The 26,135-nt window shown below is 46.3% G+C and overlaps 1 protein-coding gene across 2 annotated transcripts in view; it reads left to right on the forward strand.

Moving 5' to 3' along the window:
- Nucleotides 1-26,135, forward strand: part of LOC139386190 (ubiquitin specific peptidase 32) — a 100,373-nt gene that overhangs the window by 26,444 nt on the left and 47,794 nt on the right. For both annotated transcript variants that reach the window (XM_071131661.1, XM_071131662.1), the window contains exons 2-5: nucleotides 5,033-5,160; nucleotides 15,615-15,720; nucleotides 16,199-16,317; nucleotides 21,866-22,025. In XM_071131661.1, the coding sequence (XP_070987762.1) occupies nucleotides 5,033-5,160; nucleotides 15,615-15,720; nucleotides 16,199-16,317; nucleotides 21,866-22,025 (513 nt within the window). The remainder of the gene's footprint in view (nucleotides 1-5,032; nucleotides 5,161-15,614; nucleotides 15,721-16,198; nucleotides 16,318-21,865; nucleotides 22,026-26,135) is intronic.

A 26,135-nucleotide genomic window follows, 5' to 3' on the forward strand; every position in this document is an offset into this window, starting at 1 on the left:
TATATATATTTTTTTAAAGCATTATAGCTAACCCTAACCTCCCCCTTTTCCGAACCTGCTACTTTAATTCTACTAACCGATCTAAAGTCAAATCTGACATTAATTTTTACAAAAGCTGTATCCCTTCTAGCCATGACTGTTTGATGGATGCCTTTTTTTTAACCTTTATTTAACCAAGTCAGTTAAGAACAAATTCTTATTTACAATGACGGCCTGGGAACAGTTAACTGCCTTGTTCAGGGGCAGAACGACGGATTTGTACCTTTTCAGCTCGGGGATTCGCTCTAACCGCCAGGCTACCTGCCTCTAACCACTAGGCTACCTGCCTCTAACCACTAGGCTACCTGCCTCTAACCACTAGGCTACCTGCCTCCTCTAACCACTAGGCTACCTGCCTCCTCTAACCACTAGGCTACCTGCCTCCTCTAACCACTAGGCTACCTGCCTCTAACCACTAGGCTACCTGCCTCTAACCACTAGGCTACCTGCCTCTAACCACTAGACTACCTGCCTCCTCTAACCACTAGACTACCTGCCTCTAACCACTAGGCTACCTGCCTCTAACCACTAGGCTACCTGCCTCTAACCACTAGGCTACCTGCCTCTAACCACTAGGCTACCTGCCTCTAACCACTAGGCTACCTGCCTCTAACCACTAGGCTACCTGCCTCTAACCACTAGACTACCTGCCTCCTCTAACCACTAGGCTACCTACCTCTAACCACTAGGCTACCTGCCTCTAACCACTAGGCTACCTGCCTCTAACCACTAGGCTACCTGCCTCTAACCACTAGGCTACCTGCCTCTAACCACTAGGCTACCTGCCTCTAACCACTAGACTACCTGCCTCCTCTAACCGCTAGGCTACCTGCCTCCTCTAACCACTAGGCTACCTGCCTCCTCTAACCACTAGACTACCTGCCTCCTCTAACCACTAGGCTACCTACCTCTAACCACTAGGCTACCTGCCTCTAACCACTAGGCTACCTGCCTCTAACCACTAGGCTACCTGCCTCTAACCACTAGACTACCTGCCTCTAACCGCTAGACTACCTGCCTCCTCTAACCGCTAGGCTACCTGCCTCCTCTAACCACTAGGCTACCTGCCTCCTCTAACCACTAGGCTACCTGCCTCCTCTAACCACTAGGCTACCTGCCTCCTCTAACCACTAGGCTACCTGCCTCCTCTAACCACTAGGCTACCTGCCTCCTCTAACCACTAGGCTACCTGCCTCCTCTAACCACTAGGCTACCTGCCTCCTCTAACCACTAGGCTACCTGCCTCCTCTAACCACTAGGCTACCTGCCTCCTCTAACCACTAGGCTACCTGCCTCCTCTAACCACTAGGCTACCTGCCTCCTCTAACCACTAGGCTACCTGCCTCCTCTAACCACTAGGCTACCTGCCTCCTCTAACCACTAGGCTACCTGCCTCCTCTAACCACTAGGCTACCTGCCTCCTCTAACCACTAGGCTACCTGCCTCCTCTAACCACTAGGCTACCTGCATCCTCTAACCACTAGGCTACCTGCCTCCTCTAACCACTAGGCTACCTGCCTCCTCTAACCACTAGGCTACCTGCCTCCTCTAACCACTAGGCTACCTGCCTCCTCTAACCACTAGGCTACCTGCCTCCTCTAACCACTAGGCTACCTGCCGCCTCTAACCACTAGGCTACCTGCCTCCTCTAACCACTAGGCTACCTGCCTCCTCTAACCACTAGGCTACCTGCATCCTCTAACCACTAGACTACCTGCCTCCTCTAACCACTAGGCTACCTGCCTCCTCTAACCACTAGGCTACCTGCATCCTCTAACCACTAGGCTACCTGCCTCCTCTAACCACTAGGCTACCTGCCTCCTCTAACCACTAGGCTACCTGCCTCCTCTAACCACTAGGCTACCTGCCTCCTCTAACCACTAGGCTACCTGCCTCCTCTAACCACTAGGCTACCTGCCTCCTCTAACCACTAGGCTACCTGCCTCCTCTAACCACTAGGCTACCTGCCTCCTCTAACCACTAGGCTACCTGCCTCCTCTAACCACTAGGCTACCTGCCTCCTCTAACCACTAGGCTACCTGCCTCCTCTAACCACTAGGCTACCTGCCTCCTCTAACCACTAGGCTACCTGCATCCTCTAACCACTAGGCTACCTGCCTCCTCTAACCACTAGGCTACCTGCCTCCTCTAACCACTAGGCTACCTGCCTCCTCTAACCACTAGGCTACCTGCCTCCTCTAACCACTAGGCTACCTGCCTCCTCTAACCACTAGGCTACCTGCCTCCTCTAACCACTAGGCTACCTGCCTCCTCTAACCACTAGGCTACCTGCCTCCTCTAACCACTAGGCTACCTGCCTCCTCTAACCACTAGGCTACCTGCCTCTAACCGCTAGGCTACCTAGCCCCCCCCCCCCCCCCGGCTGGATACCTTCTAGCCATGACCGGCTGGCCCTGGTGTTTTTTAGACAGCCATCTTGTGTTATTTATTAGGCCTAATTAAAATGTTCATGCCTAGGCTAAATTACATTTAGAGAGGCCTAGATTTGTATTTGAAAACAGCTGTTTTTTTTGTTATTCATTAATTAAAATGTTCATATAAATAGCCTTTGGGACAGGTCGTTCGCTAATTATATTATACAAATATTATTTGTGTTTTATTACTGTGTAAGGAGACTTGTTCTAGATAAAAATAAAAATACATTCTTTAAATGTATATTAATTTATGATTTATAGCAGGGATGAAGATAAAACTGACAATGTTTTGCTTTTCAATAAAAACCTGTCACGATGGTATAAGAACATCGTTCTACTTTATTTTATGACAACATTACAGGCTAATTTTGATTTACAATAATGTAAATGTGGTTTGGAGCACCGTGGGTGCTAGCCATAATGCTTTATGGTCCCAAGTTGGGATGTCATGTACATTTTCTCAAATATCCGGTAAATTAAAAATCTTGCCGGTCACGTTGTCCTAACGGAAACCTTGGTGTTTGTGTGTGAGAGTGAGAGTGAGAGCACTGAGTGCCCCTGCAGTCATAACTCCACTGTCGTAACAACCTAGCAGGCATCAGTGGAGAGGTATTGATGAACTTTCTGTCAGACCTGCAGTGTCAGTGTTGCTGCTGGCTGCTCTGGGCTCAGCAGACCTGAACTGCACAGCCGGCTGCTCTGGGCTCAGCAGTTCCTGAACTGCACAGCCGGCTGCTCTGGGCTCAGCAGTTCCTGGACTGCACAGCCGGCTGCTCTGGGCTCAGCAGTTCCTGGACTGCACAGCCGGCTGCTCTGGGCTCAGCAGTTCCTGGACTGCACAGGCGGCTGCTCTGGGCTCAGCAGTTCCTGGACTGCACAGCTGGCTGCTCTGGGCTCAGCAGTTCCTGGACTGCACTGCTGGCTGCTCTGGGCTCAGCAGTTCCTGGACTGCACAGCCGGCTGCTCTGGGCTCAGCAGTTCCTGGACTGCACAGCCGGCTGCTCTGGGCTCAGCAGTTCCTGGACTGCACAGCCGGCTGCTCTGGGCTCAGCAGTTCCTGGACTGCACAGCCGGCTACTCTGGGCTCAGCAGTTCCTGGACTGCACAGGCGGCTGCTCTGGGCTCAGCAGTTCCTGGACTGCACAGCTGGCTGCTCTGGGCTCAGCAGTTCCTGGACTGCACTGCTGGCTGCTCTGGGCTCAGCAGTTCCTGGACTGCACAGCTGGCTGCTCTGGGCTCAGCAGTTCCTGAACTGCACAGCCGGCTGCTCTGGGCTCAGCAGTTCCTGGACTGCACAGGCGGCTGCTCTGGGCTCAGCAGTTCCTGGACTGCACAGCTGGCTGCTCTGGGCTCAGCAGTTCCTGGACTGCACAGCTGGCTGCTCTGGGCTCAGCAGTTCCTGGACTGCACTGCTGGCTGCCCTGGGCTCAGCAGTTCCTGGACTGCACTGCTGGCTGCTCTGGGCTCAGCAGTTGCCTCTAGACAGAAGCTGCGTCCCAAATGGCACCCTATTCCCTAGGACTTTGGTCAACAGTCGTGCACTAGGGAATGGGGAACCATTTGGGATGCTGCCCATGACACCAATAAGAACAACTTACTCTCCCCAAATTCCCCTTTAGGTTTAGGACACCTTTGTCTTTAGCCTGATGTTAATTGGTTTAGGACACCTTTGTCTTTAGCCTGTTGTTAATTGGTTTAGGACACCTTTGTCTTTAGCCTGTTGTTAATTGGTTTAGGACACCTTTGTCTTTAGCCTGATGTTATTTGACCCTTCATTTTTCTCTTCCTCTGTCCCCCGCTCTCTCCTTCCCTCTCCCCCGTTCTCTCTCTCTCTCCTTCCCTCTCCCCTGCTTTCTCTCTCCTTCCCTCTCCCCTGCTTTCTCTCTCCTTCCCTCTCCCCCGCTCTCTCTCTCTCTCCTTCCCTCTCCCCCGCTCTCTCTCTCTCTCTCTCTTTCCCTCTCCTCCTCTCTCGCTCTCTCTTTCCCCCGCTCTCTTTCTCTCTCTCTCTCTCTCTCTCTCTCTTTCCCGCTCTCTCTCTCTCTTTCCCTCTCCCCCGCTCTCTCTCTCTCTCTTTCCCTCTCCCCCGCTCTCTCTCTCTCTCTCTTTCCCTCTCCCCCGCTCTTTCCCTCTCTCTCTTTCCCGCTCTCTCTCTCTTTCCCGCTCTCTCTCTCTTTCCCGCTCTCTCTCTCTCTCCCCCGCTCTCTCTCTCTCTCTCTTTCCCTCTCCCCCGCTCTCTCTCTCTTTCCCTCTCCCCCGCTCTCTCTCTCTCTCTCTTTCCCTCTCCCCCGCTCTCTCTCTCTCTCTCTTTCCCTCTCCCCCGCTCTCTCTCTCTCTCTCTCTTTCCCTCTCTTTCTCTCTCTCTCTCTCCCCCGCTCTCTCTCTCTCTCTCTTTCCCGCTCTCTCTCTCTCTCTTTCCCGCTCTCTCTCTCTCTCTTTCCCTCTCTCTCTCTCTCTCTTTCCCTCTCCCCCGCTCTTTCCCTCTCTCTCTTTCCCTCTCTCTCTCTCTCTCTCTTTCCCTCTCCCCCGCTCTCTCTCTCTCTCTTTCCCTCTCTCTGTAGTAACTGATGTGGAGTTGAAGCGGCTGAAGGATGCCTTTAAGAGGACCAGTGGCCTGTCCTACTACATGGCCCAACAGTGCTTCTACAGAGAAGTACTGGGAGACGGAGTCCCTCCAAAGGTTGCAGAGGTAAGACCCAGAACATACAGACACACCTTAACCATATCTACATGTACATACTACCTCAATCAGCCTGACTAACCGGTGCCTGTATATAGCCTCTCTACTGTATATAGCCTCTCTACTGAATATAGCCTCACTACTGTATGGAGCCCCTCTACTATATGGAGCCCCTCTGCTGTATATAACCTCTCTACTGTATATAACCTCTCTACTGTATATAACCTCTCTACTGTATATAGCCTCTCTACTGTATATAGCCTCTCTACTGAATATAGCCTCACTACTGTATGGAGCCCCTCTACTGTATGGAGCCCCTCTACTGTATATAACCTCTCTACTGTATATAGCCTCTCTACTGTATATAACCTCTCTACTGTATATAGCCTCTCTACTGTATATAGCCTCTCTACTGTATATAACAACTCTACTGTATATAACCTCTCTACTGTATATAACCTCTCTACTGTATATAACCTCTCTACTGTATATAGCCTCTCTACTGTATATAGCCTCTCTACTGTATATAGCCTCTCTACTGTATATAGCCCCTCTACTGTATATAGCCCCTCTACTGTATATAGCCTCTACTGTATATAGCCTCTCTACTATAGCCTCTACTGTATATAGCCTCTCTACTGTATATAGCCTCTCTACTGTATATAGCCTCTCTACTGTATATAGCCTCTCTACTGTATATAGCCTCTCTACTGTATATAGCCTCTCTACTGTATATAACCTCTCTACTGTATAGAGCCTCTCTACTGTATATAACCTCTCTACTGTATAGAGCCTCTCTACTGTATAGAGCCTCTCTACTGTATATAACCCCTCTACTGTATATAGCCTCTACTGTATATAGCCTCTACTGTATATAGCCTCTACTGTATATAGCCTCTACTGTATATAGCCCCTTTACTGTATGGAGCCCCTCTACTGTATATAGCCTCTCTACTGTATATAGCCTCTCTACTGTATATAACCTCTCTACTGTATATAGCCCCTCTACTGTATGGAGCCCCTCTACTGTATATAACCTCTCTACTGTATAGAGCCTCTCTACTGTATAGAGCCTCTCTACTGTATAGAGCCTCTCTACTGTATATAGCCTCTCTACTGTATGGAGCCCCTCTACTGTATATAACCTCTCTACTGTATAAAGCCTCTCTACTGTATAGAGCCTCTCTACTGTATAAAGCCTCTCTACTGTATATAGCCCCTCTACTGTATATAGCCCCTCTACTGTATGGAGCCCCTCTACTGCATATAGCCTCTCTACTGTATATAGCCTCTCTACTGTATATAACCTCTCTACTGTATATAACCTCTCTACTGTATATAGCCTCTCTACTGTATATAGCCTCTCTACTGTATATAACCTCTCTACTGTATATAGCCTCTCTACTGTATATAGCCTCTCTACTGTATATAGCCTCTCTACTGTATATAGCCTCTCTACTGTATATAACCTCTCTACTGTATATAGCCTCTCTACTGTATATAGCCTCTCTACTGTATATAGCCTCTCTACTGTATATAACCTCTCTACTGTATATAGCCTCTCTACTGTATATAACCTCTCTACTGTATATAACCTCTCTACTGTATAGAGCCTCTCTACTGTATATAACCTCTCTACTGTATAGAGCCTCTCTACTGTATATAACCTCTCTACTGTATATAGCCTCTCTACTGTATATAGCCTCTCTACTGTATATAACCTCTCTACTGTATATAGCCTCTCTACTGTATATAACCTCTCTACTGTATAGAGCCTCTCTACTGTATAGAGCCTCTCTACTGTATATAACCTCTCTACTGTATAGAGCCTCTCTACTGTATATAACCTCTCTACTGTATATAACCTCTCTACTGTATATAGCCTCTCTACTGTATATAGCCTCTCTACTGTATATAACCTCTCTACTGTATATAGCCTCTCTACTGTATATAACCTCTCTACTGTATAGAGCCTCTCTACTGTATATAACCTCTCTACTGTATATAACCTCTCTACTGTATATAGCCTCTCTACTGTATATAACCTCTCTACTGTATATAACCTCTCTACTGTATAGAGCCTCTCTACTGTATAGAGCCTCTCTACTGTATAGAGCCTCTCTACTGTATAGAGCCTCTCTACTGTATATAACCTCTCTACTGTATAGAGCCTCTCTACTGTATAGAGCCTCTCTACTGTATAGAGCCTCTCTACTGTATAGAGCCTCTCTACTGTATATAACCTCTCTACTGTATAGAGCCTCTCTACTGTATATAACCTCTCTACTGTATAGAGCCTCGCTGCTGTTTTTTTCACTGTGTTTTTACTGTCGTTTTATTTCTTTACCTACCTATTGTTCACCTAACACCTTTTTTGCACTATTGGTTAGAGCCTGTGACAAAAACTTTGATTTGATTAGAGGGGAATGGTGGAAACCAGAAGTGCTGTCTGGAATTTGAGTCCCTCTGTAATAAGGGTTACTAAACCAGGAGTCTGGGGTTGTGTTCCAAATGGAACCCTATACTCTATAAATTGAACCCTATAAATGGAACCCTATTCTCTATAAATGGAACCCTATAAATGGAACCCTATTCTCTATAAATGGAACCCTATACATAGGCACCCTATTCTCTATAAATAGGCACCCTATTCTCTATAAATAGGCACCCTATTCTCTATAAATAGGCACCCTATTCTCTATAAATAGGCACCCTATTCTCTATAAATAGGCACCCTATTCTCTATAAATAGGCACCCTATTCTCTATAAATAGGCACCCTATTCTCTATAAATAGGCACCCTATTCTCTATAAATAGGTACCCAATTCCCTATAAATAGGCACCCAATTCCCTATAAATAGGCACCCTCTTCCCTATAAATGGTACCCTATTCCCTATAAATGGCACCCTATTCCCTATATAGTGCACTACTTTTGACCAGTCGTTCACTATATAGGGAATAGGGTGCCATTTGGGATACAACCCATTGTAGCCGTGTTCGGGCGACCTCAGTGACTCGTGATATAAGGTTGTTTTTAGACTACTCCAGTTCATACTGTAGCCAACTGGTTCTATGCTTCTCTCCTGTTGGCTGTTCAATATTTCTAGTTCCACTTTCCAGTCAGAGGCTCTCTCTTCCTGCTCTGGTTTCTGTCCAGTTAGGCTGAAGGAAGAACTACAACATACTGTCAAATGCCTATTCCCAATTACACACGCACGCACACGCAAACACGCTTGAAAGCACGCGCAAACACACACACACACATGAGCACACGCAAACACACAGATGCTACCTGACTGACTTTATCAGTGACTAAACGTGTGTGTGTGTGTGTGTGTGTGTGTGTGTGTGTGTGTGTGTGTGTGTGTGTGTGTGTGTGTGTGTGTGTGTGTGTGTGTGTGTGTGTGTGTGTGTGTGTGTGTGTGTGTGTGTGTGTGTGTCAGTGACTGGGTCATTAAGGCTGACTGACGCAGGACTATTCTGCGGTGGACATTGTTTGAGGAAGTGAAATAAAATGCCTGGCCCTGTGTTCACAATAGTAACCCAACCCTTAGGGCTTGGTGTGTGTCATTTCCATTGAAACAGTCTTGGTCGATATTCAATCAAAGACCTTTTTAGATCTGCAAAAATACTTGTTTTGCTCAACATACTCAGCAACAAGAAAGCAAAGTTAAAAGTGCGATATACAGATATCGCTCCGCCATTTCCTGGTTGCAAAAAATGTGAATAGTGCTCCTAATTTGTTTGTGTCAAAACAAGCAATGTCTAGTCTAGGTAATCATTGTACCATATAAACAACTGTGAATTTGTTTTTAGTTAAAAAATTTTTTTTAAAGTTTTGCAGCTTTAAAAGTCTCTAAAAATAAAACGTGTTAATTCCAATAAGCTCTCCAGATGGCCCAGGAAACCTGGGTATTGACTTGGATTGAAAACAGCCGCCCCAGGAAACATGGGTATTGACTTGGATTGAAAACAGCTGGCCCAGGAAACATGGGTATTGACTTGGATTGAAAACAGCTGGCCCAGGAAACCTGGGTATTGACTTGGATTGAAAACAGCTGGCCCAGGAAACATGGGTATTGACTTGGATTGAAAACAGCTGGCCCAGGAAACATGGGTATTGACTTGGATTGAAAACAGCTGGCCCAGGAAACCTGGCTATTGACTTGGATTGAAAAGGGCACTTGGTCTCTCCTGCTTGATTGTTAATCAATATTCTAGCAGAAGGTTGTGCTGGCAGCCTTACTACAGGAGGATATGAAAACGTCTTCCCAGCAGAGTCTACAGATAGGCACAGTGTGCATCCTAAAGGGCAGAATATCCCCCTTTTTTTTCTTTTTTTTTATAGTGTACTACTTTTGACCAAGACCCATAGGGAATAGGGTGCCGTTTGGGACATCGCTACAGTGTTCAGGCAGGCAGGAAAGCAGACATTTTATTCAAGCGAGATAGCAGCAAGTCCGATTCAGTCTGAGATTTAAAGTGCCTTAGCTGTACGATGATACTAGACAGAGAGGTTCAGTGGAGGAGATGCTATTATACTGAGTGGTGCTAGTTTTTTTATTTTTAGATGTTTTCTTCCCACAACAACGTGTGATTTCAGAGAAAGTGTGGGGACATTTTATACCTAGCTGCTCCAAAAGGCTGTGTGGGCGTGCTGTGTGTTGAATGTTTAACTAAGGGAGTGTAGTGGTTGTGTTTTGGGTCCATCAGGGAGCAGACTCCGGCCAGGGCTGTTCATCTTGTGGCATTAGGAAACCCTCCAGCTGTATCCATCCACTAGGTCTGACAGCAGGGCCCGGCTAGGGGCCACTCTGTCACTGTGATTTAGTGGGACCACAGGGCGTGGCTAGGGGCCACCTGGTTAAATAAAGGTGTTCTCACCTGGCCTACCTGGTTAAATAAAGGTGTTCTCACCTGGCCTACCTGGCTAAATAAAGGTGTTCTCACCTGGCCTACCTGGCTAAATAAAGGTGTTCTCACCTGGCCTACCTGGTTAAATAAAGGTCTTCTCACCTGGCCTACCTGGCTAAATAAAGGTGTTCTCACCTGGCCTACCTGGTTAAATAAAGGTCTTCTCACCTGGCCTACCTGGCTAAATAAAGGTGTTCTCACCTGGCCTACCTGGTTAAATAAAGGTGTTCTCACCTGGCCTACCTGGCTAAATAAAGGTGTTCTCACCTGGCCTACCTGGCTAAATAAAGGTGTTCTCACCTGGCCTACCTGGTTAAATAAAGGTCTTCTCACCTGGCCTACCTGGTTAAATAAAGGTGTTCTCACCTGGCCTACCTGGCTAAATAAAGGTGTTCTCACCTGGCCTACCTGGTTAAATAAAGGTGTTCTCACCTGGCCTACCTGGTCAAATAAAGGTGAAATAAAAAAAATCCTTGGATGCTGGAGGAAACAGGTACAAAAGTATCTACATCCACAGTAAAACAAGTCCTATATCGACATAACCTGAAAGGTCGCTCAGCAAGGAAGAAGCCACTGCTCCAAAACTGACATAAAAAAAGCCAGACTACGGTTTGCAACTGCACATGGGGACAAAGATTGTGCTTTTTGGAGAAATGTCCTCTGGTCTGATGAAACTGTTTGGCCATAATGACCATCATTATGTTTGGAGGATAAAGGGAGAGGCTTGCAAGCCGAAGAACCATCCCAGCCGTGAAGCACAGGGGGTGGCAGCATCATGTTGTGGGGGTGCTTTGCTGCAGGAGGGCACTTCACAAAATAATTTTCCTACTTCATGATGCAATCTATATGGATATATTGAAGCAACATCTCAAGACATTAGTCAGGAAGTTAAATCTTGGTCGCAAATGGGTCTTCCAAATGGACAATGACCCCAAGCATACTTCCAAAGTTGTGGCAAAATGGCTTAAGGACAACAAAGTCAAGGTATTGGAGTGGCTATCACAAAGCCCTGACCTCAATCGAAAGTTTGTGGGCAGAACTGAAAAAGCATGTGTGAGCAAGGAGGCCTACAAACCTGACTCAGTTACACCAGCTCTGTCAGGAGGAATGGGCCAAAATTCACCCCTTATTGTGGGAAGCTTGTGGAAGGCTACCCAAAATGTTTGACCCAAGTTAAACAATTTAAAGGCAATGCTACCAAATACTAATTGAGTGCATGTAAACTTCTGACCACTGGGAATGTGATGAAAGAAATAAAAGCTGAAATAAATAATTTTCTACTATTATTCTGACATTTCACATTCTTAACATAAAGTGGTGATCCTAACTGACCTAAGACAGGGAATTTTTACTTGGATTAAACGTCAGGAATTGTGAAAAACTGAGTTGAAATGTATTTGGCTAAGGTGTATGTAAACTTCGGTCTCAACTGTACCTGCTGGAGCGCGTGCTACGGGTAGGTGCTGCTATGGTGACCAGTGAGCTGAGATAAGGCGGAGCTTTACCTAGCAAAGACTTATAGATGACCTGGAGCCAGTGGGTTTGGCGACGAATATGAAGCGAGGGCCAGCCAACGAGAGCATACAGGTTGCAATGGTGGGTAGTATATGGGGCTTTGGTGACAAAACGGATGGCACTGTGATAGACTGAATCCAGTTTGCTGAGGCGAGTGTTGGAGGCTAATTTGTAAATTACATCGCCGAAGTCCAGGATCGGCAGGACAGTCCGTTTTACGAGGGTATGTTTGGCGGCGTCAGTGAAGGAGGCATTGTTGCGAAATAGGGTTTATTTTTGGATTGGCGATGCTTAACATGAGTCTGGAAGGGGAGTTTACAGTCTAGCCAGACACCTAGGTATTTATAGTTGTCCACATATTTTAAGTCAGAACCGTCCCGAGTAATGATGCTAGGCGGGCTGGTGCGGGCAGCGATCGGTTGAAGAGCACACATTTAGTTTTACCAGCGTTTTAAGAGCAGTCGGAGGCCATGGAAGGAGTGTTGTATGGCATTGAAGCTCGTCTGGAGGTTTGTTAACACAGTGTTCAAAGAAGGGCCAGAGGTATACAGAATGGTGTCGTCTGCATAGAGGTTGATCAGGGAATCACCCGCAGCGAGAGCGACATCATTGATGTATACAGAGAAAAGAGTCGGCCCGAGAATTGAACCCTGTGGCACCCCCATAGAAGACTGCCAGACGTCCGGACAACAGGTCCCCTGATTTGACACACTTGAACTCTATCGGGGAAGTAGTTTTTGAACCAGGCGAGGCAGTCATTAGAGAGTCTGTGGAATATGTATTTAATATGTATTTAATAGGCTCTGATGAAGGAAGCCAATACAGCATGGTACATGAGTTGTGAGTCCAAGCAGGCAATGTGTTGACCACTTCTCAAAGCTTCTTCTCCTTTTCTTCCTGTCAGCACTTATTATGCTGCTGCGTACAACAGGAAAGGGCGGGGCTTGTAGCCAGCGTTGAGTAGCTTGATTTGAAAGGACATGTTTTTAGCTCTATACATTTAGTCTTTATGGCAACGTTTCCAGAGGGTAATTCATTTAGGTACTTCACGGTCATGTTCAGGTGAAATGTGTCCCGAGGAAATAATGATATGCAGCTATTGCAGTGCCCTAATATAGGGGTGTGTGTGTGTCTCTGTTAGTGTGTGTGTGTGTGTGTGTGTGTGTGTGTGTGTGTGTGTGTGTGTGTGTGTGTGTGTGTGTGTGTGTGTGTGTCTCTGTTAGTGTGTGTGTGTATCTCTCTCTCTCTTTTAGTGGCTCAGTTTGTCATATTCATTTTGGCCTGCCAATATTTGTGCACATGGACCTGGTTCCTAAGAAAGTGGAATGTGTGCATAATCATGTTAGAGAATATGCAGAACATGTCCTCAGGAAGTTGAAATATGTTGTCGGGGCACAGTTCAGGCCAAGCAAGCAGAGTAAAGTCGATATCTAAATATACAGGCTTTGAATAAGTAAATTCTACTGCCAATAACTTGTGCATTAAAAAAAATAATAATGATACTCAAAATGAATAAGACATGTTCATTTAAAACATCTAATGAAATATGACAGTATTAAGGTGTTATGTTGAGGGTGCTTCTGTTTGTTCCCGTGACAAACTGACACAGCCACTGTGACTGCCACCGACTGGCTGTGAGGTCACAGAGACCACTGCCACCGACTGGCTGTGAGGTCACAGAGACCGCTGCCACAGTCTCTCCAGCCCCAGTCAACCAGGAGGCACGACAAGTGCTGGCGAGAGGGACGCCTCCCAGACACACACCCCACAACCAGGGCAGAGGTAGACGGCCATTGGTGGGGGGGTCCCTGTCGGCTCTGACCGTGACACAGTTGCACATTGATGAACGGGGATCACCCTTGCTCCAGTGTAGCTGTGGTTCCTGTGCTGCAGCAGGCAACCATGATTCCCTAGCAGGTCTTTAGTATTTACTATGAAATAGTGTACTCGTGTAATTCAATAAGGAATAGCGCTTTCCATTCGGTTTCTCTCTCCGTTTTTTGGTTGTCACCCTAAATCTGTTTTTTTTTTGGGGGGGGGGGGGGGGGGGTGGTGGTGTGTCACCCTAATTCCCAAAGGGCACTATATAGGGCAGGGTTCCCTAACTATCCCCCCAAGTTTTCGGCGCAAAAATACACATTTTTTTAAAACATTTTTATTGTTGGACAGACTGTAAAAGCACCAGCGAATCAGCACCAAGTGGTTTTAATTGTTGGACATCTGTTCCGAAAGTACATACGCATAGTAGAGACACTGAGGGGACAAAACATTAGGAACACCATCCTAATATTGAGTTGCACCCCCTTTTTGCCCTCAGAACAGCCTCAATTGGTCAGGACGATGGACTCTGCAAGGTATCGAAAGTGTCCCACAGGGATGCTGGGCCGTGTTGACTCCAATGCTTCCCACAGTTGGCCATTCTTGTTACACACGGGGAAACTGTTGAGCGTGAAAAACCCAGCAGCGTTGCAGTTCTTTACAGACTCAAACCGGTGCGCCTGGCACCTACTACCATACCCAGTTCAAAGACGCTTCAATATTTAGTCTTGCCCATTCACCCTCTGAATAACACACATACACAATCCATGTCTCATTTGTCTCAATGCTTAAAAATCCTTCTTTAACCCGTCTCCTCACCTTCATCTACACTGATTGAAGTGGATTTAACAAGTGACATCAATAAGGGATCGTAGTTTTCACCTAGATTCACCTGGTCAGTATGTCCTGGAAAGAGGTGTTCCTAATGTTTTGTACACTCAGTGTATTTGTATCACAAATGTAAGCAAGGTTTGAAATTATTACATGTTTTAGTAAAATATATCTGTTTGGGGTTTTTTTTGCGGTCAATTTAAACTCTACAAATGATTTACAATTATGTTCCTAACCCCTGACCACACAAGAAGAAAATGGACCCGCGGCTTAATCTAGTTGATAACACCTGATGTAGGGTGTAGGGTGTTAATTGGAACACTAGTTGGATCTGTGTCTACTGGCATATTTCTATTGTGTGTGTGTGTGTGTGTGTGTCCGTGTCTGTGTGTGTGTGTCCTTGTATCAGGCCTGGGCAATTATTTTCCTTGGGGGGGCACATTAGAATAGGTGTGTGTGTGTGTGTGTGTGTGCGTGCGTGCGTGCGTGCGTGCGTGCGTGCGTGCGTGCGTGCGTGCGTGCGTGCGTGCGTGCGTGCGTGCTTGCTTGCTTGCTTATGTCTTATGTCTTATGTCTTATGTGTTAATACACTACTGGACCAGAGGTATGTGGACACCTGCTCATCCAACGTCTCATTCCAAAAATCATGGGCATTAATATGGAGTCCCCCCCCCCTGTTGCTATGACACCCTCCACTAGATGTTGGAACATTGCTGCATGGAAACATTCAGTATCAACAATAGAGAATCAGGAAAAGGGGGCAAAATTATTTTTCACAGCACTGTATACACATACACACATATATGTGTGTACAGTATACACAGGCCTAATATTCCAACATCAGTGCCCCACCTCACTAATGGTCTTGTGGCTGAATGGAAGAATGTTTCCCCACAGCAATGTTCCAACATCTAGTGGAAAGCCTTCCCAGAAGAGTGGAGGCTGTTACAGCAGCAATGTTCCAACATCTAGTGGAAAGCCTTCCCAGAAGAGTGGAGGCTGTTATAGCTGCAATGTTCCAACATCTAGTGGAAAGCCTTCCCAGAAGAGTGGAGGCTGTTATAGCAGCATTGTTCCTACATCTAGTGGAAAGCCTTCCCAGAAGAGTGGAGGCTGTTATAACAGCAATGTTCCAACATCTAGTGGAAAGCCTTCCCAGAAGAGTGGAGGCTGTTATAGCTGCAATGTTCCAACATCTAGTGGAAAGCCTTCCCAGAAGTGTGTAGGCTGTTATAGCAGCAAAAGACGGGACCAACTCCATATTAATGCCCATGATTTTGGAATGAGATGTTGTACGAGCAGGTGTCCACATACCTGTGTGTGTGTGTGTGTGTTCATACCATCTTTATTTTCTTTCTCTGTACTCTCCTCCTCTCTCTGCAGGTCATCTACAACTCGTTTGGGGGCACGTCTAAAGGACTACACTTCAACAACCTCATCATTGGCCTGGTGCTGCTGACTAGAGGACGAGATGGGGAGAAGGCCAAGTGTATGTTTCTCTCTCTCTCTCTCTGTCTGTGTCTCTCTCTGTCTCTCTCTGTCTCTCTCTCTGTCTCTCGCTCGCTCTCTCTCTCTGTCTCTCGCTCGCTCTCTCTCTCTGTCTCTCGCTCACTCTCTCTCTCTGTCTCTCGCTCACTCTCTCTCTCTGTCTCTCGCTCACTCTCTCTCTCTGTCTCTCGCTCACTCTCTCTCTCTGTCTCTCGCTCACTCTCGCTCTCGCTCACTCTCGCTCTCGCTCTCTCTCGTTCTCTCTCTCTCTCGCTCACTCTCTCTCTCGCTCTCTCTTGCTGTCTCTCTCAATGAATTGTGTGTGTGAGGCAGCAGAGAGCCAAGGCCATGATGATTAGTGATGGGACCTTCAGACTGCAGCTACTCTGGCTTCTGTCTGAGTCTGCCTGCCACTGGTAAGACCAACCTGCCGTCCAGAATGAACTCATTAACTGTGTGTGTGGTGTGTCCAACCACAGACCTCTTCAGCCTGTTTGCCAGTGAGTCTGGCGGCTATGCGGCGCGGGACGACATGGAGGCCGTACTACGGGCATTAGACGGGGAAGTACCGCCCTCTCTCAGGAAGTGCTTCAGCGAGGTCAGTCACAGATTACTGTCCTGTCACCTGTCAATCACCCAGACTGACACTTTGACTGACGCACAACACACTCCTCTCTCCTCTCCAGTCATCACTCAGTCTGAGGTTCGGTCACAGACTGTGTGTGTGTGTGTGTGTGTGTGTGTGTGTGTGTGTGTGTGTGTGTGTGTGTGTTTACACAACACACTCCTCTCTCCTCTCCAGTCATCACTCAGTCTGAGGTTCGGTCACAGACTGTGTGTGTGTGTGTGTGTGTTTACACAACACACTCCTCTCTCCTCTCCAGTCATCACTCAGTCTGAGGTTCGGTCACAGACTGTGTGTGTGTGTGTGTGTGTGTGTTTACACAACACACTCCTCTCTCCTCTCCAGTCATCACTCAGTCTGAGGTTCGGTCACAGACTGTGTGTTTACACAATACACCCCTCCCAAGAATCCAATATCATTAGCAAATTGCAGACTACCCCTTTAACGTTAAACAGCAGCATGTGTGTATATATATTTGAATCCCAGGCCCTCGTCCCTGCAGGAGGCCTTTTGATAGGCCGTCATTTGTAAATAAGAATTTGTTCTTAACTGACTTGCCTAGTTAAATGAAGGTTAAATAAAAAATATAATTATGCAAATAACTGCCTGTTCCGTGGTAATTGACCGTTAATTAACATAAACACATTTAGCATCTGACTCCCACACACACTCCCAATAAATCCATTATTTATTTTAGACCGGTCTAAAGAAACATTATGACATCAAGAACGTGTTTTGTACAGATTATAAACGGTCCTTCTGTGTCATCTGGCCGTAAGACCGTGAGCCGTGAGCCGTGGGCCGTGGGCCGTGGGCCGTGAGCAGGGATGGGATGGGGACAGAGACGGGGACAGAGACGGAGACAGACGGGGACAGAGACTGGGACGGGGGATGGGGACGGGGACAGGAACATAGGGGAAGAAGGCATATCATCTAAATGCACTGGAATATCAAATGAGGCCAACTTTCCTGCCATTTCATTTTTCACTCATGTTGGGTAGGGATACTCTGGTTGTTTCACTCATGTTGGGTAGGGATACTCTGGTTGTTTCACTCATGTTGGGTAGGGATACTCTGGTTGTTTCCCTCATGTTGGGTAGAGATACTCTGGTTGTTTCCCTCATGTTGGGTAGAGATACTCTGGTTGTTTCACTCATGTTAGGTAGGGATACTCTGGTTGTTTCACTCATGTTGGGTAGGGATACTCTGGTTGTTTCACTCATGTTGGGTAGGGATACTCTGGTTGTTTCCCTCATGTTGGGTAGAGATACTCTGGTTGTTTCACTCATGTTGGGTAGGGATACTCTGGTTGTTTCACTCATGTTGGGTAGGGATACTCTGGTTGTTTCACTCATGTTGGGTAGGGACACTCTGGTTGTTTCACTCATGTTGGGTAGGGATACTCTGGTTGTTTCACTCATGTTGGGTAGGGATACTCTGGTTGTTTCACTCATGTTGGGTAGAGATACTCTGGTTGTTTCACTCATGTTGGGTAGGGATACTCTGGTTGTTTCACTCATGTTGGGTAGAGATACTCTGGTTGTTTCACTCATGTTGGGTAGGGATACTCTGGTTGTTTCACTCATGTTGGGTAGGGATACTCTGGTTGTTTCACTCATGTTGGGTAGGGATACTCTGGTTGTTTCACTCATGTTGGGTAGGGATACTCTGGTTGTTTCACTCATGTTGGGTAGGGATACTCTGGTTGTTTCACTCATGTTGGGTAGAGATACTCTGGTTGTTTCCCTCCACACATCAACCACTGTTTTGAGGAGCGCGCTGCCTCTCGCTGAGCGACAGCTGATATTCCACCATGGGCTCTCCAAACCCGTTCCTGCAGCTACCCTGTGCTCCAAGTTGGGGAAACCCAAGTGAAATCTGTCCAGGGAACATTGATAGTAGCACGTTTTCACAACGAAAACAACATATTTCATTAAACTGTTGCCAGCCCCTCTCTATGCGCGCTGGAGAAAGGAAGGAAGGGAGGAGAGGGAAGGCAAAGGTAATGTGTTATTTTAATTATGAAAATATATAACAAAAAGCCCTATTACCAGGCTATTCTAAATCAAATACATTTTCACTATAATTGTAGATTTAACTGGGTAAGCCGCCCTGCACAATCAATGAACCGACAGCATCGCCTAGGCCTGTACAGTGCTCTGCCGTACCTAATATGTGTTGTATAACGAACGACACAATCGTTATTTTAATTCACAGTTTTTATCAGACTAATTACACATGTTGTTGTGTTACAGCCTGAATTAAAAATGGATTAAGTTATATATTTTTTCTTTCTCTCCCAGCCTCACGAGGTATTGTGTAATGGTGAAGTCGAAACATGTGTTTTTAAATTGTTGGAAATGTATTGAAAGTGAAACACAGAAATATCACATTTACATAAGTATACACACCCCCCGAGTCAAAAACCTTTGACAGTGATTACGGTCTTTCTAAGTTAGTCTCTTAAGAGCTTTCCACGCCTAGATTGAGCAACACTTGCCCATTTTATTCTTTAAAACATTCTTCAAGCTCTGTCAAATTGGTTGTTGATCATTGCTAGAGAGACATTTTCAGGCCTTGACATAGATTTTCAAGTAGATTTCAGTCAAAACTCCACTCAGGAACATTCACTGTCTTCTTGATAAGCATAAAATGTAGACTTGGGTTTGTGTTTTGTCCTACTAAAAGGTGAATTCATCTCCCAGTGTCTGGTAGAAAGCAGACTGAACCAGGTTTCCCTCTAGGATTTTGCCTGTCCTTACCTCCATTCTGTTTCTTTTTATATCCTGAAAAACTCCCCAGTCCTTAACGATTACAAGCATACCCATAACATGATGCAGCCACCACTATGCTTGAACATATGGGGAGTGGTACTCAGTAATGTGTTTTATTGGATTTGGCCAAACACAACACTTTGTATTCAGGACAAAAAATTAATTGTTTACCACATTCTTTGCAGTATTACTTTTGTGTCTTGTTGCAAACAAGATCCAAGTTTTAAAATATTTATATTCTGTTTAAGGTTTCCCTTCTTTTCACTTTGTCAATTAGGTTACTATTGTGGAGTCACAACAATGTTGATCCATCCTCCGTTTTCTCCTACCGCAGCCATTAAACTCTGTTTTAATGTTACCTTTGGCCTGATTGGTTGATACCCAGTCACTTTGTAGTATTGATACACCATCCAAAGTGTAATTAAAAACTTCAGCATGTTAAATTGTTTTTTTTTAATTGTATTTATACCCATCTAGAAATTGGAAAACCTTCCTGGTTCTTTGACTGCGGGACCTTTTTAAAATGATCTGTATGTGAGGGGGGTACGGAGATGAGGTAGTCATTCAAAACTCATGTTAAACAATGTTACTGCACACATGCAACATATTATGTGACTTCTAATGTTCACTCCTGAACGTATTTATTCTTGTCATAACAAAGGGGTTGTCATACCTATTGACTCGAGACATTTCAGCTTTTCTTTTCAAATAATTTGAATAAATAATTTAAATACATCTTATTTATTATAAATAAATAATTTTAAATAAATAATTTTAAATAATTTGTCCAAATTTGTATTTATTTATATACATATAAAATTTGACTGGTACCGTGTGTGTATATGTACACACACACACACACACACACACACACACACACACAGTACCAGTCAAAATTTTGGACACACCTACTCATCCAGGGTTTTTCTTTATTTTTAATGTTTTCTACATTGTAATAGTCAAGACAAACTATGAAATAACACATGTGGAATCATGTCATAACCAAACCAATGTTAAACAAATCAAAATATATTTGAGATTCTTCAAAGTAGCCACCCTTTGCCTTGATGACAGCTTTGCACATTCTTGGCATTCTCTCAACCAGCTTTATGAGGTAGTCACCTGGATTTCATTTCAATTAACAGGTGTGCCTTGTTAAAAGTTAATTTGTGGAATTAGAGGACGAGATGGGGATACAAGGTAGAGGTGGTATACAGAAGATAGTCCTATTTGTTAAAAGAGTCCATATTATGGCAAGAACAGCTCAAATAAGCAAAGAGAAATTACAGTCTATCATTACTTTAAGACATGAAGGTCAGTCAATCTGGAAAATTTCCTAAGAACTTTGAACATTTCTTCAGGTGCAGTCGCGAAAACCATCCAGCGCTATGATGAAACTGTCTCTCATGAGGACCGCCACAGGAAAGGAAGAACCAGAGTTACCTCTGCTGCAGAGGATAAGTTCGTTAGAGTTACCAGTCACAGAAATTACAACCCAAATAAATGCTTCACAGAGTTCAAGTAACAGACACATCTCAACATCAACTGTTCAGTGGAGACTGGAACAGTGCGTTAACTGCCTTGTTCAGGGGCAGAACGACAATTTTTTTTACCTTGTCAGCTCGGGGATTCGATCTTGCAACCTTTCGGTTAACTAGTCCAACGCTCTGACCACTACCTGCAGCCCTCATGGTTGAATTGCTGCAAAGAACCACTACTAAAGGTTACTACATGACTCCATATGTGTTATTTCTTAGTGTTGATGTCTTCACTGTTCTTCTACAATGGACAAAATAAATAAAAACCCTTGAATCAGTTGGTGTTGGTCTGAACTTTTGACTGGTACTATACATATATATATGTCTGCTTTGATATTATGTGGTCTTGTGTGTAGGCCAGTGACCAACAAAAAATCTCAATTTAATCAATTTTCTGAGCTGTAAGACAACAACATTTTGTAAAAGTTTAGGGGTGTGAATACTTTCTGTAGTTTTATGCATAAGCTCGAATATTCATGTGTTTTTTTAAAATTTAATTAATCATCACCTTAGAAAACACTGTCCGTTTCGTCGTATGGCTTCGTAAACAACGACCATTCTTTTACACTCACTTTCAACCTCTTTTAATGAGCTTCTTTCTTCAAATCACAGTGAGGTGGTGAGATTTGAAAAAACACATACTGTTTTTAATAATTAAGTGTTTTTGGCATTTGCATTGACGTCAGAGTGGTTTACAGAGACACATATCACCAGGCCATTAGTGACCCGTTGACCGTTAGCGAGCTCGGTACTACCAACGCATGTCTGGATAAAAGGAGATGACCGTGACTCAGCGGTCGCGTGGAAATTTTTACTGAGGTCATGACTGCCGGCGTGGCGGTAATATGGTCACCGCAACCGCCCTAGTTGCGAGTTCCTTACTAATTAGTAACTTTTTAATTCATCAATCAAGTACAAAGGAGGAATGAAAACCCACAGCCACTTGGCCTTCCTTGGAATGAGTTTGACACCTGTGGTCTAGGTCATAGAAAAAGAGCAAGTGTTCCTAATGTTTTGTACACCTCTGTATTTGGTTGTAACTCTATTGGCCAGTGTTTGTAACTCTATTGGCCAATGACACTTCCACGATACACCTATAATATAAACGCTAATCCCTGTCCGTCTCCCCAAACCATGTCTCCTCCCGCTACCTCCTTTTTTGAATTTGGTAACAAGTTGTTGATGTGTTTTTGTTTTGTTTTGTCTCAGGGGGAGAAAGTCAACTATGAGCGCTTTAAGAATTGGCTCCTTCAGAACCCGGAGGCGTTCACCTTCTCCCGTTGGCTGCTCTCCGGAGGCGTGTGCGTCACCCTCACAGACGACAGCGACACGCCCACCTTCTACCAGACTCTGGCCGGAGTCACACACTGTGAGTGACGGCTACCCGTGCTCCTCTCTACAGCGCCAGTACTACCCTGTACGCACACTGGCGCTACTGAAAGGTTTCTATGGTGTTCATCTGAGTAAAGTCAACAACAACAACAAGTGATGGCATCTCCCAAAAAAAAGACAGATAATTTACCTGACTGTTTTAGTTCGGTATATTTCATGTTATGTTGGTTTTTGTCACCCTCTGTCACATTCTCTTTGTCATTCATGTCCCTCCTTCTTTTTTCTGTCCTATTGGAAAGAAAGCTCTTACACGTAGCTGTGTCCAAGACCAATCAAAGATATTAGCTGCTTCCTGTCCTGAGACCAATCAGAGAGCAGGAGAGATCTTTGCTGCCAATCCGGGAGAGTACCTGCAGACAGCTCGTAATCTGCTGTTGCCCACTCCCAGATGATCCTCTTAACTCTGAGCGGTGTGTATGTAGGTGTATGTGTGTGTGTGTGTGTGTGTGAGAGAGTTCAGGTGTGTTTGTGTGTGTGTGTGTGCACTCTTTGGCCGTGAGGCGAGCACCTTCTTCGTGCATGGACTTTCTAGAACATACTTCACTCTTGGCTAAGACGCCGTCACCGACTGGACACACACACACCAGACGCCATGGAGGACTGACAGGCTTGTTGTCGGGTTGGGATAGTATTAGAATACTATTGTAAAAAGTCCTTGGATTGGAACCAGGATGGTATGAGTTAACCATGAGTTAACGTGGTTTATTTTCTTCCCCTGAGCCTGTTAACCGTCGGTCGGTGGAGTCTACTATGGTACACGCCAGTCCTGCCGGCACGTCCCAGGGCATGTGTGGTGGAATATGGTATGGTACCTCTGTTGTCACTCTGACCGAGTCGCTCCTCTAGGTGGGTACTGGGCACACCACTGCACCCCCTTTAGACTAGTGCCACGTCCCAAACGGCACCCTATTCCCTATGAGGTGTACTACTTTTGACCGGGACCCGTAGGGCTATGGCCAAAAATAGGGAATTAGGTACCATTTTAGGACTGCCTAGGAAGTGGTCAACACTGACACTAGTGTGTGTTTTTTTGTGTGTTTTTTTTTAACAATGGTTGGAGTTAGTTAGTGTGAGTTAGTAGTTGGAGTGAGTTAGTGGTTTTGTACTTGCTGTGTAATCCTACTTCCTGTTGTGGTGGTTGGTGCAGGAAGTAAAATCACGAAGAAGCACTTTTCTTCCCACTTTCAGATTGTGGAAGTGTACATTTGGAGGTCTTGTGTGAACTCGCTCGCGCGGCTTGTTTTTCGAGACCCAAGCGCAGAATGACAATCATTTATCTCTGTATGCCAGGCGACTCAGTAATGGAGATGTAGCCTCTTGTTTGAGAACAAAATACTGTCCGCTTGTATTTTTAAACAGACTCAAACCTCAAGCTCCAGACATTTTTAAAAGAGATCAGTCTCAACCTGCCAGGTACAGTCCTGTCCTGAAATGGAATGTTAGCCATTTAGCCTAGCGGTTTACCTAGCGTGCTAAGCTAGGAAGTGTGTCCCAAATGGCACCCTATTCTCTACAATGGTGTTTTACTTTTAACGGCAGTGAACAATAGTGAATCACAGTCAGTCAGTCAGTCAGTTAGCTAGCGAGGGGATGAAACATGTCCTGGAGTCAGCCAGTTAGCTAGCTAGTGACAGGATGAGGCATGTCCTGGAGTCAGCCAGTTAGCTAGCTAGTGACAGGATGAGGCATGTCCTGGAGTCAGCCAGTCAGTGAGCTAGCTAGTGATGGGATGAGGCATGTCCTGGAGTCAGCCAGTTAGCTAGCTAGTGACGGGATGAGGCATGTCCTGGAGTCAGCCAGTCAGTGAGCTAGCTAGTGATGGGATGAGGCATGTCCTGGCGTCAGCCAGCCAGTTAGCTAGCTGGTGATGGGATGAGGCATGTCCTGGAGTCAGCCAGCCAGTTAGCTAGCTAGTGATGGGATGAGGCATGTCCTGGAGTCAGCCAGTTAGCTAGCTAGTGACGGGATGAGGCATGTCCTGGAGTCAGCCAGCCAGTGAGCTAGCTAGTGATGGGATGAGGCATGTCCTGGAGTCAGCCAGTCAATTAGCTAGCTAGCTAGTGATGGGATGAGGCATGTCCTGGAGTCAGTCAGCCAGTTAGCTAGCTAGTGATGGGATGAGGCATGTCCTGGAGTCAGCCAGTCAGTGAGCTAGCTAGTGACGGGATGAGGCATGTCCTGGAGTCAGCCAGTTAGCTAGCTAGTGACGGGATGAGGCATGTCCTGGAGTTAGCCAGTCAGTTAGCTAGCTAGCTAGCTAGTGATGGGATGAGGCATGTCCTGGAGTTAGCCCGTCAGTTAGCTAGCTAGCTAGTGATGGGATGAGGCATGTCCTGGAGTTAGCCAGTCAGTTAGCTAGCTAGCTAGCGAGGGGATGAAACATGTCCTGGAGTCAGCCAGTCAGTTAGCTAGCTAGTGACGGGGTGAGGCATATCCTGGAGTCAGCCAGCCAGTTAGCTAGCGAGGGGATGAGGCATGTCCTGGAGTCAGCCAGTCAGTTAGCTAGCTAGCTAGTGATGGGATGAGGCATGTCCTGGAGTCAGTCAGCCAGTTAGCTAGCTAGTGATGGGATGAGGCATGTCCTGGAGTCAGCCAGTCAGTGAGCTAGCTAGTGATGGGATGAGGCATGTCCTGGCGTCAGCCAGCCAGTTAGCTAGCTGGTGATGGGATGAGGCATGTCCTGGAGTCAGCCAGCCAGTTAGCTAGCTAGTGATGGGATGAGGCATGTCCTGGAGTCAGCCAGTTAGCTAGCTAGTGACGGGATGAGGCATGTCCTGGAGTCAGCCAGCCAGTGAGCTAGCTAGTGATGGGATGAGGCATGTCCTGGAGTCAGCCAGTCAATTAGCTAGCTAGCTAGTGATGGGATGAGGCATGTCCTGGAGTCAGTCAGCCAGTTAGCTAGCTAGTGATGGGATGAGGCATGTCCTGGAGTCAGCCAGTCAGTGAGCTAGCTAGTGACGGGATGAGGCATGTCCTGGAGTCAGCCAGTTAGCTAGCTAGTGACGGGATGAGGCATGTCCTGGAGTCAGCCAGTCAGTGAGCTAGCTAGTGATGGGATGAGGCATGTCCTGGCGTCAGCCAGCCAGTTAGCTAGCTGGTGATGGGATGAGGCATGTCCTGGAGTCAGCCAGCCAGTTAGCTAGCTAGTGATGGGATGAGGCATGTCCTGGAGTCAGCCAGTTAGCTAGCTAGTGACGGGATGAGGCATGTCCTGGAGTCAGCCAGCCAGTGAGCTAGCTAGTGATGGGATGAGGCATGTCCTGGAGTCAGCCAGTCAATTAGCTAGCTAGCTAGTGATGGGATGAGGCATGTCCTGGAGTCAGTCAGCCAGTTAGCTAGCTAGTGATGGGATGAGGCATGTCCTGGAGTCAGCCAGTCAGTGAGCTAGCTAGTGACGGGATGAGGCATGTCCTGGAGTCAGCCAGTTAGCTAGCTAGTGACGGGATGAGGCATGTCCTGGAGTTAGCCAGTCAGTTAGCTAGCTAGCTAGCTAGTGATGGGATGAGGCATGTCCTGGAGTTAGCCCGTCAGTTAGCTAGCTAGCTAGTGATGGGATGAGGCATGTCCTGGAGTTAGCCAGTCAGTTAGCTAGCTAGCTAGCGAGGGGATGAAACATGTCCTGGAGTCAGCCAGTCAGTTAGCTAGCTAGTGACGGGGTGAGGCATATCCTGGAGTCAGCCAGCCAGTTAGCTAGCGAGGGGATGAGGCATGTCCTGGAGTCAGCCAGTCAGTTAGCAAGCTAGCTAGTGATGGGATGAGGCATGTCCTGGAGTCAGTCAGCCAGTTAGCTAGCTAGTGATGGGATGAGGCATGTCCTGGAGTCAGCCAGTCAATTAGCTAGCTAGCTAGTGATGGGATGAGGCATGTCCTGGAGTCAGTCAGCCAGTTAGCTAGCTAGTGATGGGATGAGGCATGTCCTGGAGTCAGTCAGCCAGTTAGCTAGCTAGTGATGGGATGAGGCATGTCCTGGAGTCAGCCAGTCAATTAGCTAGCTAGCTAGTGATGGGATGAGGCATGTCCTGGAGTCAGCCAGTCAGTGAGCTAGCTAGTGACGGGATGAGGCATGTCCTGGAGTCAGTCAGTGAGC

Source organism: Oncorhynchus clarkii, chromosome 27 (assembly GCF_045791955.1).
Source record: "Oncorhynchus clarkii lewisi isolate Uvic-CL-2024 chromosome 27, UVic_Ocla_1.0, whole genome shotgun sequence".
Taxonomy (NCBI): Eukaryota; Metazoa; Chordata; class Actinopteri; order Salmoniformes; family Salmonidae; genus Oncorhynchus; species Oncorhynchus clarkii.